Source organism: Pseudopipra pipra, chromosome 3, assembly GCF_036250125.1.
Source record: "Pseudopipra pipra isolate bDixPip1 chromosome 3, bDixPip1.hap1, whole genome shotgun sequence".
NCBI classification, from domain to species: Eukaryota; Metazoa; Chordata; class Aves; order Passeriformes; family Pipridae; genus Pseudopipra; species Pseudopipra pipra.
This window is the reverse complement of record NC_087551.1, coordinates 7446470-7464762: the sequence shown is the minus strand read 5'-3', so window position 1 is coordinate 7464762 and position 18293 is coordinate 7446470. Positions and strand designations below refer to the sequence as shown.

At 41.4% G+C, this 18293-nt stretch overlaps 1 protein-coding gene and 1 long non-coding RNA gene across 3 annotated transcripts; one reads left to right on the top strand and one right to left on the bottom strand.

Moving 5' to 3' along the window:
* Nucleotides 1-61: 61 nt before the first annotated feature.
* On the bottom strand, nt 62-9226 carry SNRPB2 (small nuclear ribonucleoprotein polypeptide B2). 2 transcript variants are annotated; one of them, XM_064647587.1, is made up of 7 exons: nt 9092-9226; nt 8823-8899; nt 6083-6255; nt 3719-3859; nt 2521-2571; nt 967-1055; nt 62-447 (listed from the first exon to the last, which is right to left on the bottom strand). In XM_064647587.1, the coding sequence occupies exons 2-7, from the start codon at nt 8884-8886 to the stop codon at nt 288-290; spliced, it is 678 nt and encodes a 225-aa protein (XP_064503657.1). In that variant the 5' UTR covers nt 8887-8899; nt 9092-9226; the 3' UTR covers nt 62-287. The 2 variants fall into 2 exon arrangements, with proteins under 2 accessions (XP_064503657.1, XP_064503658.1); XM_064647588.1 differs by having other exon boundaries at nt 9037-9119.
* A 3776-nt stretch (nt 9227-13002) lies between these two features.
* On the top strand, nt 13003-16236 carry LOC135410800 (uncharacterized). The gene is made up of 3 exons (XR_010428883.1): nt 13003-13841; nt 15384-15498; nt 15750-16236. It is a non-coding gene; the product is annotated as an uncharacterized LOC135410800 (long non-coding RNA).
* Nucleotides 16237-18293: the final 2057 nt, after the last annotated feature.

Genomic DNA, 18293 nt, shown 5'->3' with positions numbered 1-18293 from the left:
AATTGAATAAAGCCCTGCAAGGCTAATCAATATTAAGACAGATCTGAGGAAAAAACATGGCTTGAAAACAGCATATTTATATTTTATTTTATAAAAATTAGTATTTCAACAGAAAAAGTTACTATCCAGTAGATCTCTGGAAATCCTACATCTGTCCTGGTCATTGTGGCAATTCTGCACGAGTCTTATGTTTTTTGCAGAGAACAGCAAACATGGCAGCTGATGAAAATATCATCATTTAAAAAAAAAAAAACCTATCCACAGAACTCCTTTACAGGAGCACCCAGCTATTTCTTTGCATAAGTGATTTTCATGGCATGAGATGGAGTGATCTTGAACCCCTGGAGAGCATCTCGAGCAGCTCCTGCTTGGTTCTCGTTTTCAAACTCCACGAATGCGATGTCGTGGCGCCCAGGCACTAAGCGAACTTCTTTGAATCCAGGAAACCTGTAAAATAAGGTGAGAGTCAAATCATGTTTCTTAGCTTGATAATATATCTCTCTTCAGTTGCAGTGAGACCTTTTCAGAAGCATCTACTAGTGCAATAGTTATTACTAATGAAAGATTTAAACTGAAGGGTTTTACATGTCCAGTCCCTTAGAACTATGCCTCAATTAAGGATCGTAAGGTGGAAGCAATTTAATCAGTCTTGTATTCATACAGGAGCAATCAAAGCTAGTTTTAAAACTGCTCCTGCAGTCCTAAAGTCTTTAAGATTACAGTCACCAGCTTAAACCCAGTGCAGATTGATAGCAGATAAATTACACAATCAAAACCAGCTATGAAAAAGATTGGATTTGCTTCCTGAATCAAGTCATCAGAACTGACATCTGCAACCTTGGCAGTAAGACAAAGAACTACCTTCAGAAGAAACTCTTATTTCTATAAAGTCAGCTTGCCAGCTGAGAAAGCACACACAGGTAACGGAAGAATTCAAAGGACAAGCCATCTCTATTCAAAACTTACTGATTGAATAACATGGACAGCATCATCTCATTTGTTTCCTCAGGCAAGTTATTAAGGAAAAGGATATAGTTTGGTGGGTTATCAGGCACCTGCAACAACAGAAGATCAAAGTTCAGAAGATTATACACAGTTACCCATTCTTCTGCATCTGTCTGCATGATTATTTGAACCAAGACACATGCCCTTAGCTTTGCTCATAACGTTCTAGCTGGGCTTCACAAGACCTTCAGACAGAGCTCATTGGCTTTTACAGTGATATATTAATTTGGAGAGGTTCTTATTTCCACAAAAATCACATTAACATGGTGTCTTAGATGTCACATCTTAACAAGTCAAGAGCTGACACTGCAGCACTCTCCACACCCAGGTGCTCAAGTAATGGCTGAAGTGCTGTCCAAGACACCCATGTGGCAGTGGAAGAACCTAGGAGACTCACGTCCTTCCAGAAGAGCAGTGGGAAGCCAAGATGAATACCCTGTTCATCCACAGTACTACCAAAATACTGAATATCTCTGGGCAACCCAAATCCACAAAACCCACATGGTTCTACTACAGTGCTCAATTCAAATTTATTAATTAGAAATCTCATTAGATTAAAAGCTTTAGTCTTTGACAGATTTGTCTGTTGATATGAATTTGAAGCCACCCACCAGACACAAGGCTGAGTAGTCATTTGCTGACACTGGAATCTCCAAGTCATCCAGTAAATTATAAGACACAACTTCAAGTCATCCTAATAATGGCGCCAAGTAATTTAAAGCCTCAGCAAAACAACCTCCTTCAACTGATGGAAATATTCCGGGCAGTGCCATTAGAAAATAAACTTTTGATGTTCAAACAAACACCCAGAGAGTGTTATGCTTCGATGTGAACTGATGTACACATATTGTGCCTGAAAACCCAGAGTGGGAGCAAGACTTTTCCCCTGTAGATGTATGCAATTCCCAATTACAGTACTCAAGAAAGAGATGCAGGGCAGGCAAATATAGTCTTCTATAGTATTTGCTCTCTTTAGTACCCTCATTTCTAACACGCATGAATCATTTAGAAGGTCACTGAGCAGACGAGATGAGTGAAGTGTTGGGAGCTGTTGCTGTATCTCCCCACAATCCTTTGGAAAATTAGACATTTATAAGAAAAAAGTAAGCAGAGGACCCCCAAACTCCTGAAAGGAAGCTTTTAGGCAGATATTCTGGCACCCTGTATTGTCTTCCTTCTCCTTATCTATTACTAGAACAAAATAAGTTAAAGGGACTTTATTAACAATGATACTAAACACAGTCCAAGTTTAAGAATCCAGTATGACTTGATAAAAGTGCTGTTTTCTGTATAATAACAAGAAATTGCAGATTCTCATTTCCTGTCAACCAGATACAGTAAAAGGGGGATTTCTTTTGTTTGTTTGCTGTGATTTAGTTGTAAAACAAATGTCTCACAGGCCAAAAAGAAAACTGTAGAATATACTCTCAAGTTTCCCTGTGTAACAAACCTATTATTCATAGAGAATAATTTTAAACATTAGTGCTTTTAGTTATAAAAATAAAAAAGCAATACCTGATTCTGTGGTGCAGTCCCTGGGGCATTAGCTGAATTTGGTGTTGCTCCCTAGCAAATAAATACAAAACAACTTTACAGAGGTGTTCTGTTAGAAATATATCAGCACACATCACCATGTTTCTATACAACTCACGACACTTGTTAAGGTTTTTTTAAGCTACAATCCAAGGAACATTTGTTGCTTATGAGATACTTCCCAAAGGGAACAAAGCATATGAATTTTGCTGACCTCCAAAACCAGGCAATCAAATTAATAAAACATCAGTAGTATCTGGTCTGACTAATGGCTGAGTCAACTATTTCTCCACATTACAAAATTCAGTTTAACAGTTAGGGAGGGAGGAAGCAGTTTTGAAAATGAAGGCCTAGGACTCCTGGTTTCAGTTGGGACAAAATTAATTTTCTTCTTAGTAGCTGGTACAGTGCTGTGTTTTGAATTTAGTACAAGAATAACACTGATAACACACTGGTGTTTTGGTTGTTGATAAGTAGTGCTTGTTCTAAATCAAGGACTTTTCAGTCTCCCATGCTCTGCCAGTGAAGAGGTGCACAAGAAGCCAGGAGGGAGCATGGCCAGGACAGCTGGCCCAAATTGGCCAAAGGGATATTCCACAGCACAGAACATCATGCCCAGTATATAAACTAGGAGGAGCTGGTCAGATGCCTTGATGTTTTCTGCTATACTTCAGCACAAAAATTACTAAATGTTGTTAGTGTAGGCCAGGCCAACCCTTAGTGGAGATACATTTCAAGCCAACTCCTTTTCACCTAACTATGAATTAATTCTCCTGTTCCCATTTACCATTCTTCAGTGCTTATAAGGCAATCAAGGCATTAAAACACTGAAGGAAAAGCTGGTTGAGCACTTGAAGCTGGCATTAAAGATAAGCACACATTCCTTCTCTTCCTTTTCTTAAAAGAGGTTAGTTTCTACTTTGGTTTATTGTACCTTTGCCCTACATCTTTATTTTCATCTGGTAATAGCAAAGGAGGAAAAAAAAAAGGAACAGCAAGGACTGTACAATCAGTCCACTCTCCTTCAACTTCTAGCAAGTGCTCAAGAGCACTGGATACCAACAGACCCCAATTTAGGAATTGAAAAGCACCAAAAGACAACACTTAAGTCTGAGAAAAAATATTTAAAACAGCTTTTGTGGGTTTTTTTTTATTTTTTTTAAACGGAGAAGCAGCTTACCTGGATAACCTTTTTATTGGGTGCATTTGCTGACTGCTCCAGAGTTTTGGCCTTCTTCTTTTCCTTCCTTTTTTCCTTATCAGCAAAAGTCCCGCGCATTTTAGAGATGATGTCAGAGTCTGTTTTTGCATACTGGATACGCTTTTTAAAAGAAAAAAGGACAACCCAGTACATTTTGCAGTTAATAACACAACATTTTGCACCCCTTCCATTAACCGTGTATTTATACATTTTTTGCAGGAACTTCTTACACTAAAAATATTGTTATAAATTGTAGGTATTCTTACGGAGATTCAATCCTCATAATTAGTTCTGAACGCAATTACAGAATGCTAAAAAAAACCCTAATATGGAAATTACTTATTTTAACTCATTGAAATCAGAACTCCATCTAACAGCATCTTTTTAACATCTGTCAAGGTAACATGTACACAGAGATACAAGGACATTTGACAAAATTGGCACTAGCTTCCATTAAAAAACCTGTTAGGGTTTTTAACTCCATTTTAAGGGGAACTAAAATTTGACAGTGATTTCTTGTATCTCTGCAGAGAAGTGACTGGTCAGGTTATGTGACCAATATGTCTGTTCTAGAGCAAGCAGCAGTCACAAGTATTGAGGCCATGTTGCTGAGAACACAGCTGCGTTGGGCAGGACACGTCTCAAGGATGAAGGAGCACCACCTCCCTAAGATCCTGCTTTGTGGTGAACTTGCCACCGGCTGCTGCAAGAAAGGAGCCCCGAAGGAAAGATACAAGGACTCCCTGAAACAACATCTCAGCCTTGGCCATATAACCATCATAACTGGTCTACTCCGGCCTCCTATCGGGAGGTCTGGAGACACACCATCTATAACGCTGCTGCTTCCTTTGAGAACGCACGCAGGATCACTCTTGAGGAGAAAAGACAACACAGAAAGAATTGTGTCTTGCAGAATATTCCACCTAAGGAGTACTTCTGCTGTGCCTTTTGCAGTCGGACGTGTCTATCTCGTGTTGGCCTTTTTAGCCACCAGTGTGCTTGTAACAAATGTGGGTAGAGCCCTTCCCAAATCTTCGTTCGCGAAGCCCAGCCATGATTGATTGCAGAGAAGTGACTTCAGCAAAACTCAGACATCTTAAATAGAAAGGCAAATACCCACCTTAATCCAAATAGGATTGCATAAATTGTGTCAGCAGCACAACAGTGCTGATTTTCTGACAAAGGCCCCCCAGTGCAGGAGGGTAAGCAGGTGCAAGTAGGACTATACGGGGTACAACATTATGTATGCACACAATCCTACTGTTTTCCGTATTAGAAGCTACCTCAATACAAACTACTTAGCAGCTGAAGATTCATTTTAATGCCTTTGTTTAGTGCCCAGATAGAGTATGCAGGCTGCAGGCAAAGCTCAAAGAGGGAAGTACACCTGAGAGCTTATGAAGCCTTAATCTTTTTATTTCTTATTGAATTTCACTGAGCACAAAACTCCTTAAGGATAAATAATGGCAGGACTGAGCTTGCACAATTCAGTGTAAGGATTTCATTAGAGAATCTGAAGTTGTTAGTGAAAATAGCTCAGCAGCATAACTCTCTGCTCTCTTCAGTGCTCAAAGCCACAAGCTGAAAGCCAGTAGTAATGCAGCCATCCATCATGTATTGCACCTTACCAATAGCTGCAGAATTAAGAGATGCCTAATTATCCAAGTATCCAACTACTATCAGTTGTAGTGCTATTTGGCATGTTATCGAGCACATTACTAAATCATATTTATCAACCAGCAGTGTATTTGCTTCACTGAAGTTACACTGAAGTGCAGTTACTTGGTTTGGTGGTCTACAATCAAGCAAAACTAGCCCTCAATGAAATATATTGAATCACTGAGCACATCTGGAAAGTAAAACTGTGGAGATCTTCACCCTCCTCAAAAAGGTTACCTCAAAAAGGGAGCATCATGTTCTAGATATTCATTATGAATCTAAAAGTAGTTAAGGTTACTCTACATGAAGTAACTGAAAGCACCTAATTTCAATAATATTACAGAAAAAATTTAACTGATTCAATGGAAGACATGATGAGGAAAATGGAAGTATTTAAGGTCAAAACTGTAATCCAGCAGAGAAAAACAAAAAGCCATCACTTAGGAAGCCTAAATGCTCAGTTCAACCTCTGTGTGTATTCTAACTGCAGTCTCTTCAGCATCTTTCTAGATACTCATCAGATACTCTAGATAACACCCAGGTACTCCTTAGGATGTGACATGACTGAGGAACCCTTCAGTAACAAAGCGCAAGTAATAGTTCACTCCCAAGGTGAAAGTACCAAAACACTGTATCACACTATCACGGGGTTTCTCTCTTTAAAAAGGTAACAAAATAACTTACCATTGGTTTCCCATAAAACGGAAAGCCTTGGAGCTGTCTCAAAGCATTGGTAGACGATCCAAGTTCCTTAAATATAACAAAAGCCTGTCCTCTCATCTTCATGGTCTTTAAAGCCACAATGTCGACCACATGACCAAACTGTGAGAATAAGGCATACAAGGACCTCTTCAGCTCTGGGGATGACAGGAGAGAACAAACTAGAACAGGTTACATGCAAATGTCCACTTCTACAGAGTCTGCTATCCTTCAGAGACAATGTTTTTTTACCAGCTTTAGCTCAGATAGTGATACTTTACATCCCTTTAGTCAAAACTGCTGTACAACTTTGTTTCCCCAGTTTTTGTAAGGTGGTGTGTAACATTTGGTTTCACACCTCAAGTATTCAGGTAGCGAAGAAGTTGTAGCACCATCCATTCTATCACTGCAAGGGAGTAACAGTTACACAGAGGTATGTAAATACATATTTTCATATATGTATATATACACACACCCCCATACACGCAGGTACCATGTATGACAGCCATCAAGATTGATCAGAAAATCAATACTGCAACAAGAAGCACTAAAGAGCTGGACTTAAAACAAGAATGCAGAAAAACAGTAATTACAAGGGTAATTAAATCTGGAAATTTTGGTTGTAACTGTTTAATCAATTCTCTCAATTTTAATCAATTTTTTCATATTCTGGATCTGAGTTGTTTTCCTATGGTCCTACTGCACCTTACAGCTGCAACGGATTTACTTTCATTCTTTAAAATCACCTGACTACACGCCAAATGAAACCCTAATCTTATCCAAATCAAGCCAAATAAATCCTCTGTATTGCATAATCATTCTAACTCACAAAACCTTATATTTTAAAGATTTCAGCAAGATAAGAGCACTGCCTCTTGTTTACTGCTGTTGAGGCTTCACAATATCAGCCCACTGTCACTTTTTCCACCTGCTCCTGACCAACCACACTGAAGTGGCTTTTTTTTATTATAAAAAGCTTTTTATCAAAAAACTTTCCTTAAAAATTACTTCAAAACCTGTATTAAAATAGGAAGATATTTGTAAGCTTTACAGACAATTATAAACCCTCCATTTGCCCTATGGGGTTTAACATGACCAAGTGCAAGGTGCTGCGCCTGGGTCAGGGCAACTCCCAATATCAGTCCAGGCTGAGGGATGAACAGGGAGAGCAGCCCTGGCAAGGACTTGGGAGTGCTGATGGATGAGAGGCTGGAAATGACCCAGCCACGTACACTGGCAGCTCAGAAAGCCAACCGTGTCCTTGGCTGCATCCAAAGCAGTGTGGGCAGCACAGCAAGGGAGGGGATTCTGTCCCTCTGCTCAGCTCAGGTGAGACCCCACCTGCAGTGCTGCCTCCAGCTCTGGGGTCACCAGCACAGGAAGGACATGGACCTGTTGGAGTGAGTCTAGAGGAGGCCACCAAGTTGATCAGAAGGATGGAGCACCTCTGCTATGGGGAAAGGCTGAGAGAACTGGAATTATTCAGCCTGGAAAAGAGAAGGCTTGAGGGTGAGCTGATTGTGGCCTTCCAGTACTGAAGGGAGCCAAGAAGAAAGATGGAGAGGGACTATTTACAAGGGCCTGGACAGACAGGACAAAGGGAAATGGCTTCAAACTGAGAGGGTAGGGTTAGATTAGATATTAGAAAAATATTCTTTACTTTGAGGGTGGTGAGGCCCTAGCACAGGTTGTCCAGAGAGGTTGCAGATGCCCCACCCCTGGAAGTGTCAAGGCCAGGCTGGATGGACCTCTGAACAACCTGGTCTAGTGGAATGTGTCCCTGGGGCTTGGAACTAGATGAGCTTTAAGATCCCTTTCAGCCCAAACCATTCTGTGATTCTATTTAAGAATTATAACCATGAAATTTCATAATGGGGACTTATTAGTTTATAGGGCACTTAACATGCTGCAAAGCCCCAAGTTAAATTTATTCACAGCAGAATCATCTTGACATGTCATTGAATAGTTCATCAGCAAAGCTGTTTTCACTTTTGGATGTCTCTCTGAAGCACCCTGAAGAAACATTTAAGTAGTGCTATTATGATCCACACACTCCTTTCACAAACCATCACTTATAAATTACCATGATCACTTTAGGTCACAAGTGGATGGTTTGATGCAGACATGAAATATGCAGCCAGGTAAGGGCAAGAGAGTTATTTTCAGCACACTTTGAGGAGCTAAAGTTCCTCAGCACACAGCCCTCTTCTCTCTGGTGTGGGCTGCAGGAACCCCAGGACAGTGTTTGTAACACAGTGACACAAAGCTGACCAGCTCATACCACGTTCACACCCTTAACAAGCGAGGAGCACGCTGAAGTTCCTACAATTCGGCAAGAGGGGGCTGCTGACCACCAGAACGTGTGCCAACACGCCTGTTATCATCCACTGACTATTCCCATTGCTCCTATACTAGTTACTCAGTGACAAGCAAATCTGCAGCCAAAGAACTGCTGTAGAGAGTCAGCGAGAAGCTTCCGTAGAACGAGGTTTCTACAAAAAGACTTAAAACTGATATATTTGCTGGCTTCAGCTGCTGTTTCATTAAGAGCAGGCGTTTGCGAGAGCTCGGCTCACGACCACACGGCCCGGCCCTTCAGAGATTCCCAGGAGTCTCGGATCCCGCCGGATCCGCCGGGGATCCCCCCAGGAGCCAAGTGACGCGTGAGAGAGCACGACTAGACCCCACGGGACAATCTCGGCTTCCAAGTGGCAGCCGCCCGTACCTTCCTTCTTGATCTTGTCGTTGATGTTGTTGATGTAGATTGTGTGGTTCGGCCTGATGTCCATCCTGAGGACCCGCCTGCGGGCAGAGCACACGGAGGGGACGCGTTAGCGGCTGCGAGCCCCGCGCCGGATACACCGCACAACCCCGGGCAGCGGCGCCGCGGGCCGGGGGGGCTAGGGGCTACCGGACTGTCTGTCTGCCTGTCCGCCCACCTAGATCCCGTATCCCGGCTCCCAGCCCCACTTCTCCCCTCGCGTCCCCCCTCACCTCTCCCTCCTCCCGCCAAGATGGCGGCGGACGCAGCGCAGGCGGCACAGCCGCTCCCGCAGCAGTCGATGCACCGAGCGCCGATGACGCCGATGGGCAGCAGGATAAAAAGGGGACAAAAGCGAGATGAGGATAAAAGGGATTAAGAGGGAGATGGGCGTAAAAGGGATAAAAGTTTGTTGCCGGCTCCAAGGAAGTCGCAGCGAGGCTAGGAATTGGCCCCGAAATGGACGTTTCTGCCCCGGGGTTTAGCTCCGTCCTGTGCTAAGAGTGATAAGCAAAGAGAAATGTGGGGGGGGGTTATCTCCTTCACAACCTAAAACAGCAGCTTTTGAAAGCATAAACTCATAGAATGGTTTGGGTTGGATGGGACCTCAAAGACCATCTCATTCCAACCCCACTGCCATGGGCAGGGACACCTTCCACTAGTCCAGGTTGCTCCAAGCCCCATCTAACCTGGCCTTAAACACTTCCAGGGATGGGGCATCAGCAGGTTCTCTGGGCAACCTGTGCCAGGGCCTCACCACCCTCACAATAAAGAATATTTTCCTGATATCTAATCTAAATCTACCCTCCTTCAGGTTAAAACCATTCCCCTTGTCCTGACACTACATGCCCTTGTAGATACTCTCTTTCTGTCTTTCTCGTAGCCCCTTCAGGTACCGAAAGGCCACAATTAGGTCACTCTGGAGCCTCCTCTTCTCCAGGCTGAACAATCCAAATTCTCCCAGCCTTTCCTCATAGTAAAGGTGCTTCATCCCTCTAATCACCTCTGAACTCACCCCACAAGTCCACATCCTTCCTCTGCTGGTGACCCCAGAGCTGGATGCAGCACTCCAGGAGGGGAGAAAGCAGCGACTTCAAAATGTCTGTAGACACTCATTAGTTAACTTTTGTTTCTAGCTTTGATATTGAAAAGGCAAGGTATCAGCGCAAGTAATTTCTCTGAGGTACTTCAAAAATCCCTGTGGTGGTGCTACCTCAGGATAAATAAACAGAGCAGAGATCGAGGTTGCAGCCCTTGAATTTTTGGAATAATTTTGCAGGCTGCATGCCTTCATTTCTATGAATAATTAGGCAGGCTTTTAGGGAAACAATTTTAAATTGCAAAGATTTAACCTGGTTACATATAAAAAAGAAGTTCTTGCAGTGGGGGATATAATCAGTAAGGTATTTCTCTTCTAACCATAAATTTTGTTTGGACAGGCCATCACTTTGTAAAGAGGCAAGAATATTAGGTAGAATTATTGTTTCAGTTATATTTTATGGAAAAAAAACCCCCAACATTACTCCAGATTCTGGAGTATTTAGGAAGCCTAGAAAGGAAAACATGGGTTAAAGGAATTGAATGTAAAAGACAAAGACAAAAAAGCTGTTGATTGAGGTGTTATTCACTAGTGGAAGAAAACAGTGTGTTCTGCAGTTGTTTACAGCAGGGCATGGTGTGGGAAATGGTGTGTTAGCTGATGCCTTATACAACGCATACATGCCACAAATTCAGAATATGGCAGGCAGCAGTTCTGGTCAAATTTTAGAGTCCTATTTATCTTTGTTTGGTTATTATCTTAGAGGTAGTTGATGACATAAAGTGTAACTCTGAAATCCAAGCATGAACAATACATTAAAATGCTTCTTCAGAAAGGCTGGCTGTGCTGTTTTGTGCCTTGATCAGCAGCACAATCCATGTACACTTATAATTTAGTAACAATGTTCAAAACTACTTATTCGTTATTGAGTCCCCATAGCCAAGGGAATTGGACTGGCAGAATCAAAAATCTTGATGTTTTGTAAATGATTTTTAAATAAAGTCCTTCAAGTGTCCATAGAGAAGAGACTCTAAAAAAAAAAAAATTACAAAAATTCCCTCAACTTATTGCAAAGCAGGGAAGAATTCATGGCTTCTGTAATTCATCCAGCACAGGCTGCCACACTTGTGCTTGCTCAGAGTCACTTTAAGCTCAGCTGATTTACTCCTGCAGAATTTGAATGCAATAAAGCAGAAAAAGTGTGTCTTTCCTGCTCCTCAGGTGGGATTTCACAGTCCGCCTGCCACTTCAATAGAAGTGACTTTCATTCCTCAGGCTGCCTTCCTCCTCCCTTCCCCAAGGTTCATTTGGATTACTTCTGTTTCCTCAATCCTCAAACAGAGGTATAGTGTTCTCACATTTACTAAAACAGTCATTTATTTAAAGGTCCCTGAATGCTTGAAGTATTGTAAAAATTATTTCAAGTTTCTTAGCAAGAATGCCTGTAGCATCTTAGTAAGCAGTGATTCATCACCGATATAACAGGCTGGGAACATGCTTTCAGCTTGGACAGGTACCTGTTTCATCAGAGGTTGTCAAACAGCACTGGATAAACAAAACAAAGGGCACACGGTTCTTGAAGATATCTTTGTAGCCACTTCTCTTCCCCCTTCCTGCCCTCTGCTTAAGGTCAAGGAAACCCAGCATTTCATTATTATTGTTGCTGTTTGTTATGAAACCTGTAATAAAAATCAGATTTTTTTTTTCCCCTTCATCTTCCTTTTCTAAATTCAATGAAATTCTCTGAGGTAAAAGGAACAATAACAAAGAGCTGTGCATGCTGGAAGTTCTGCAGCATCCTCGTGGCTGTGATTTGGGCCACAGAAAGGGATGCTTCACACTTCTCGTGGTTGTTATTTCCTGTATGAAGACTGTGGAATAAGCAAAGTTTCCTTAGTTTATCAGTACAGGAATATTTTCATCTTACCTGTGTGTGTGTAATCACAACCACACACTAGAAAGAAACACGAGTGGAAATGTTTTGTGATATGGATTTGTCTGCAGTATTTTTGTTCTGCCCTTTGAATGCCCACTTCTTCTGTGTCAAGGAGTAAGGTAATATACAATCATTAGATATTGGAGCATGGACAAAGACAGTGAGGGAAATGACAGGAAATAAGGAAATTCCCTAGCAAGTACAAGCAGTGGTGCTGTGAGCACTTGCAAAGTCAACATACGTGAAGCCTCACATTTAAGACAGAGAAGGTTCTTTGAAGGGTGAACAACTTTGGGATCTATATTCATGTGGAAGTTTTGAAAGGGAAGGAATTGCTCTCTACAAATCGGGTTGCTGAGCAGTCGGACCAGCTGCCTTTGCCCAAAGGACCAAGGAGTCTGCAGTGACTTACAGATCATTGTTTGCAGGCTCAGGATATGTGATCTCTGTAAACTAACAAACCAGAGAGAATGGACAACATGATGGCAGAACAAATTTAGTATTGACAAGTGCTTGGAAAAGCATTTGGAAAAGAATCGCTTGAACCACCTGAATTAACTGTAACCACACAGGAAAAGGACCTGGCTGACCCCCCTTTGGGGGACAATAAAACACCTAGTAGTAGGGAGAGAGGCAAACAAAAACACCATATGGAAGGGGGGAAATGTACTGCAGTTCCTTTAATAAGGCTGTTTCATAAAAAAACTAAAAAGATGCTTGAGTGTATTACTGCTTGATCTAAAATAAAAGAACCTCCACAAATTCATGTGACATTTATAATTGGCAGTTTGTGCTTTTAATTATTTAATACATTGCCTGACAGACAGTAATTTAGTCAAGGGGAAGAGTACACCATCACAACCAATTATTTATCACTGCTATTTCAGAGGAAAATCATTCCATCATGGTTAATCCAACCTTGATAGGTTACTTTGCTTGTTCTCTTGACCAAGTCACCCTTACCAAGGGAAACAATAGCATTGAATTTTATTTCTTTGGGCATACTTCTAGTTTATGGCAACAGAAAACAGTTGCAATGTTCAAAAGAAATAAGTTATCATTGTTAAGTGAACCAGAATTAAATTTTAGGTGCTTAATTAGTTATATCCAGCATAAACCAGGAAATTAGTATATTTCACTTTTTGTGTTTCATAAACATGCTCAAAAAAATAACATACACTTCTAGACTAGTCTTTCCTTTATGGGGAGCCTGTTCCCTCTCAGACCAATTTTTTGCTACTGCCAATTTCAGGGCCTTGTATCTCTTACATTACACTGCTGCCCCAGTCCCCTGGGGCAAAAGCTCATCTGAAACTGCAAGTTTCAAGTATTCAGCTTCTCATGTTTGCTATATTTATCATCATGGTGATTCCCAATTAGTTTTTGTGTGCTAATATACTGGAAAAGATGAAATGTGGGTAGCGCTCTTAATTTCATACAGATGGTTCCAATTTAGTTCAGGGTGCTGGAGTTGTCCTTTTATTAGCATTAATTGGTGACAGTGCCATTTGTCCACACTGTAACTCTGAGAAGAATAGCAGAGCTCTGGTTTGATTTATTGTTGTGCAAGAACACTTGCATTCCTTCCATTTTCTTTCAGTCTGGGTTAATTTATTTTTTTTTTTAGTTTAGCTGGAATCAACATATTAACACAGTGTAAATGGTGTGACTTACACTGAGCATTTGAATTCAATACTTTTGAATCCTCGTACATGTGTGATATTGCAGCATAATAAAACCAAGACTTACCTGCTTAGCTGTATGAAATTGCCTGGTTGTTTCCATCCTTTTTTTGTAAAAAAGTCTCACAAAGGCCAGTCCCCATTGTGAACATCCTCACCCACATTCATACAAACCAGTTTCAGCTGTGGCTCCTGCAGTATTTCCCTAGTTCCTGAATTTTCACTGGCCACCAGACAAGTCAGAAGCAGCAGGGCAGGTCTGAGACCAAGTGAACAGCCCTAGCTCTGTGAGTTACCTGGCCAGGCACTGTTGCAATGCAGCTCAGGTAAGGACCAGAGGTCATAAACTGAGCCTAAGCACAGCTCCCAAGCAGAGAGAAGCAGCCCTGGCAAAGCTTCTCACAGCCCTTATCACAGCAGCCTGAGTCAGTGTCACCACTACCCCACGTCTGCAGATGGGGAGGGAATAGAATATGTCCTGGATGGAAGAACAGGCCTGCCCTTGAAAACACAGATTGATAGGGAAACAGAGACAGATTTGCCCAGCAGGAGGATATCAAGAGCAGAGCTTTGATGACACCAGTGCTATGTGAGGAGGGAGGCCTACACAGCTGAGGGTTCCCACAGTGCTTACTGGCAGCTCACCATCAGCGTCAAATGTGGGGCTTTATGAACAATAAGAACCTATAAAGAATCTCTTAGATTTCCAAATGCCTCTTTCTCAAGCCAGCTCAGCCTTGAAATTGCTAAGACCCATGCCAGGAGCAAGCTCTGAAGCCATAAATAAGCTTGGTTTATTACTAGTCTTATGGTTAATAATTACTGCAGTTTGGGCAAACAGCAGTAGTAGGCCCCACTAACAAGTTCCGCCTGGCCTTGTGCTGAGTTTCTGCCAGTTCCCTCTACAGATACTAATAAAGCTCAGGAGATATTACGATTGTCTCATTCCTTCAAACATTTATTGATTTAAATCATTTAGTTCTCAGTTGCAGCAGACACTGGGGAGCTGATGGTAAATCATCCTAACTCTGGTACTTGAGTTGACTGTAAATTTACCACATCTGGTAGAACTGAGCTGGCTATAAATTCTTTTAGTGCTCCTAAAGCTTGGCTGGCTGTGGAAAAGACTGCAGGTGTTGTACTACCCTATATTTGAAGCCGTGCTGGGAGTCAGAGAGCCTTTCTGTGCTTATTTCTCATTTAGACTCAATGTGGCGGAGCCCCTTCCAAGCGTTAGGGTTCTCCTGTGCCATTCACTTTAAAAAAGCCCTACATCAACAAATGGTGCAGATCAAGATCAACATCAAACATGGCTTCAATCTCCTCTCCATCAGAATTCCATGCAGAGCAGCTCTGTAAGCGTTGGTTCCATTCTGACTATGATTTACACCACTGTGCCTTCAGGAATGTAAAAGTAAATCTCATCTCTGTGAAATGAAACCTTACCTCCAAATGCATAAATTTCCCACCTCTAGTGAGTGAAATGAGAACAGGTGCTTGGATAGATGAACATATGAAGCTGCTGGATTGAAATGAGGTGTGCAGGTGGATTAGGACAGTCCTTTCCACTGTGCTTCTGGGTCACAAAGTAGGTCTATACAATATTAAGCAGTCAACATCCTAAATCAAAAAAAAATTTCCTGGTTTCAGCCTGAAAGGCAATTATTTCACACACAGCTGGTCATAATTTTTCTAGAGAAAACTTTTCTCTTGAAAGATGACTAAAATTCTTTTGTTTAAAATTATTCTTATAAATTATACTGAATTTTTTGAAAAGGCTTTTGTTCTTCATAAAATGGTTAAAACACATGAATATTTTTCTAGCACTGAAAAATTTTGTTAAAAAAGGTTTTGTCTTTTCTGGCAAGACAGAGGAACTGTGAAGTCTCCCCCCCAATACGTCTTCTCCCTCATGAATTCTGTGTGAAGTGATAGTTTATCCTGGAGAATCCTATGCAACCGATACAACTTCATTACTTTGAGGTTAGTCATTTTTCAGATAAATGTGAAAATGTGATCTCACGGTTGCTACATGAAAGTGAGTCTACACTGCTGCCGAAGGTGTGATTTCCTGCACAGGGAAACATTCTTGCTCTACCAGTGAATTAGCTGCTTCGTGAAGCAGTAACATCGAGGTGACAAAGGCACAGAAGGATGACTTCTGTGAAGCCACTGGTGATCGCAGGTATTTGATGGCAGCTTTTCACTGCTTTTCTCTCCCCTGCTTGATTCAGACAGGTGTTGAAACCATCTGAGAATGCATGGAGAAGTGCAACCATAAAGCAGATGAGAAAAGTGATCTCCTCACCTCTCCTCCATCCAAGAACATGGGGCAGGACCAGCAGGGCTGAGCCAGCTTAAATGAGTTTCTCAGAGAAGATGCACCTATTGGGTAGCATTGCCTGAAAATACAGTGCTGCCTTCTAGACTCTCCTTTCCCAAACCTGCAGTGTTAGAAATATAACAATCTCTTGCTGTTTGCTGATTGCAAAATATTTTTGGAGTTTGAGGGTTTTTTGGTCTAGGTTTTAACAATTCTATTGGTCATTGAGCATATTTAGTCCTCCCTAACACCATGTTAGGATAAAAGCAGTGTTAACCATTCACAACTAATGACAAATTGAAATTTGGGGGTTGACAATGCATTTTCTGTGAAAGAGAAGAAATTTCTATGGCCTGTCTTATGCAACATTACAGTATCAAATAAAGACACAAATCTGATTCCATTCTCCTGTATTGGATTTGGGTGTTCCCTTTGCCTTGTTTTCTGTCCAAGCACCCACTGCTGATCTGCAGCCAGGCCTGCGAGGGACAGCCCATGGCTTCTCAGCTCTGGCAAATCAGCCTCTAATCTCCTAAAAACAGGAACTGTGGGTGGGAACTGGCATCCAAAACATGTCTGAGGGGGAGTCAACTAGTGGGTTGCATTTATTGATCACTATCACACTGCATCCATCTTTATAGCTAAGCAGCAAACAAGACTTGGGATTGTTATTGCCCCTTTGGACTCCAGCAAACTTTGAACTCTCAACTTCAGGTGATAATCAAAGGGAGAAATTCATATCCTGGGGAGGGAATAACATGTCCTTTAGCCCAAGTGGGTCTATCAATGAGGAGAGGACGAATAACATGTCTCAGGGCTTGGTGCTCATGTCTCTGGACCCTGAGTGACTTTCTCTAGTGGCTGTGATAGTGTCACCTCTTGTCTCTGCACACTGAGACCACAGCCATGGATTGTGCCATAGCTCCTATCTCAGGGGTTGTACTTCCCTTCTTCAATGAGCCCTTTGAAAATGTTAAATTTTTTGCGGAACATCTGTTTATATACAGGGAATGTCCATGTGCTGACTTTGTTAAGCAGCTGCAGCCTTTGAGAACTTTGGATGGGGATCCTGTCACCTGAAGAAATACTGTTCAGCAGCCAGATTATACACCATGAACCATTCCTTCAGGGAATTTATCTTAAACTCATTTTAGGCTAACACAGCCAGAGCCATATATTACAGCAAGGGGCAGCCAACCCTTTAGATCTGCTAAGTGTGATTGAAACACATTACTCACTTTCTCGCTGCCTGGACAGTTTTATCCAAGAAAACAATTGTTGGGGGGAAAACACTTGGTCATAGAGCAATGTTAATGATCCAAAAGGTCTCTTTGCCCTGACTTCAAACCGCAGCCAGCTGCCAGAGGAAAAATCTCAGAAAATTAACAGTTCTATGGTACGCTCAAATCTTTTTCAAGTAAAAAAAAACTTCCTTAGGACATTAAAGTATTAACTATATTGGCAACATCAGTACAAACACGGGTATTGACTCTCTGTTGATACAATGTTTTTTTCTTGATGATAAGACCATGCAATATATCTTCTCATGATGTGAAGCAGGCAGCATTTTGGGATGAGCAAGCCTACAGGGAAGGCAGACACAGTGCATAAGGGTCCATTCATTTGTTAAACACCTCAGTATTAACTAAAGACTCACCAGGGCTAGAGTGGGAGGTTGTGAGGAATGAGAGTCAAAGCTGTTGCTCAGAGGATGCAGATACCCTGCACAGTCTGATATAACCAGCATAATGGAATTTAAAGAGAGAAGAAGACTCCTGGTATCAGAATATTGGTGGGAGTTCTTGGTAACCAAGAACAGGGAATAATAATGTTTTCCTTTCTTTTTCCAAATACTTAAACAATGTCCTAATCTTAATTCATCAGAAGTATTTTTGATTATTTGGTTGTTTTTTTTTAATCAACCCATGTTTCCTCTAGACTGAAAGAGATGCTTCTCAGTGGGTACTGTGTAGGTGAGAAAAACTTCAGATTAACAGCAAATTTTCCTTTCCCTGGGGAAAAATCAGTAAGGACATGCTCTTGAAAGCAGCATTCCTCTTTCCTTGTGCATTCACAACAGTATAAGATACAAAAAGCATCTCCTTTTCCTACTTTTCTGCCATTAGTAACTTCTTAGTTACTAAACTACAGCAGTTCTGCCTTAGTTTAGTGCTAGGAAGGTTCAAGAGTCATATCTTTTAAATAGGAGATAGTATAACATCCTCATGATATGGCTCTTTGTCTTTTAGTCTAGATATTAATGAAACAATCACCTTAAAAATGGAGGCACTGTTTATATTCCTTTTTAAACTAATAATTAAAAAAATATGCCCAGTTTTAGATTTGTCACATTACCACACATTGATCCTGTAAACTGGAAAAAACCAGCCCAACTATCAAACTTCCCAATTGATAAAACCAAACTGATAAATCAGGCTTGTTCTATGCTATATGA

What these genes read in the sequence shown, in the direction of transcription:
- SNRPB2 (XM_064647587.1), bottom strand. Translation starts at nt 8,886, where the DNA reads ATGGACATCAGGCCGAACCACACAATCTACATCAACAACATCAACGAC. An exon ending in CGTTTTATGGGAAACCAATG is followed by an intron (nt 3,860 to 6,082) that starts GTAAGTTATTTT and finishes TCTTTTAAAAAG; the next exon opens with CGTATCCAGTATGCAAAAAC. An exon ending in CTGTCCATGTTATTCAATCA is followed by an intron (nt 448 to 966) that starts GTAAGTTTTGAA and finishes CTTATTTTACAG; the next exon opens with GTTTCCTGGATTCAAAGAAG.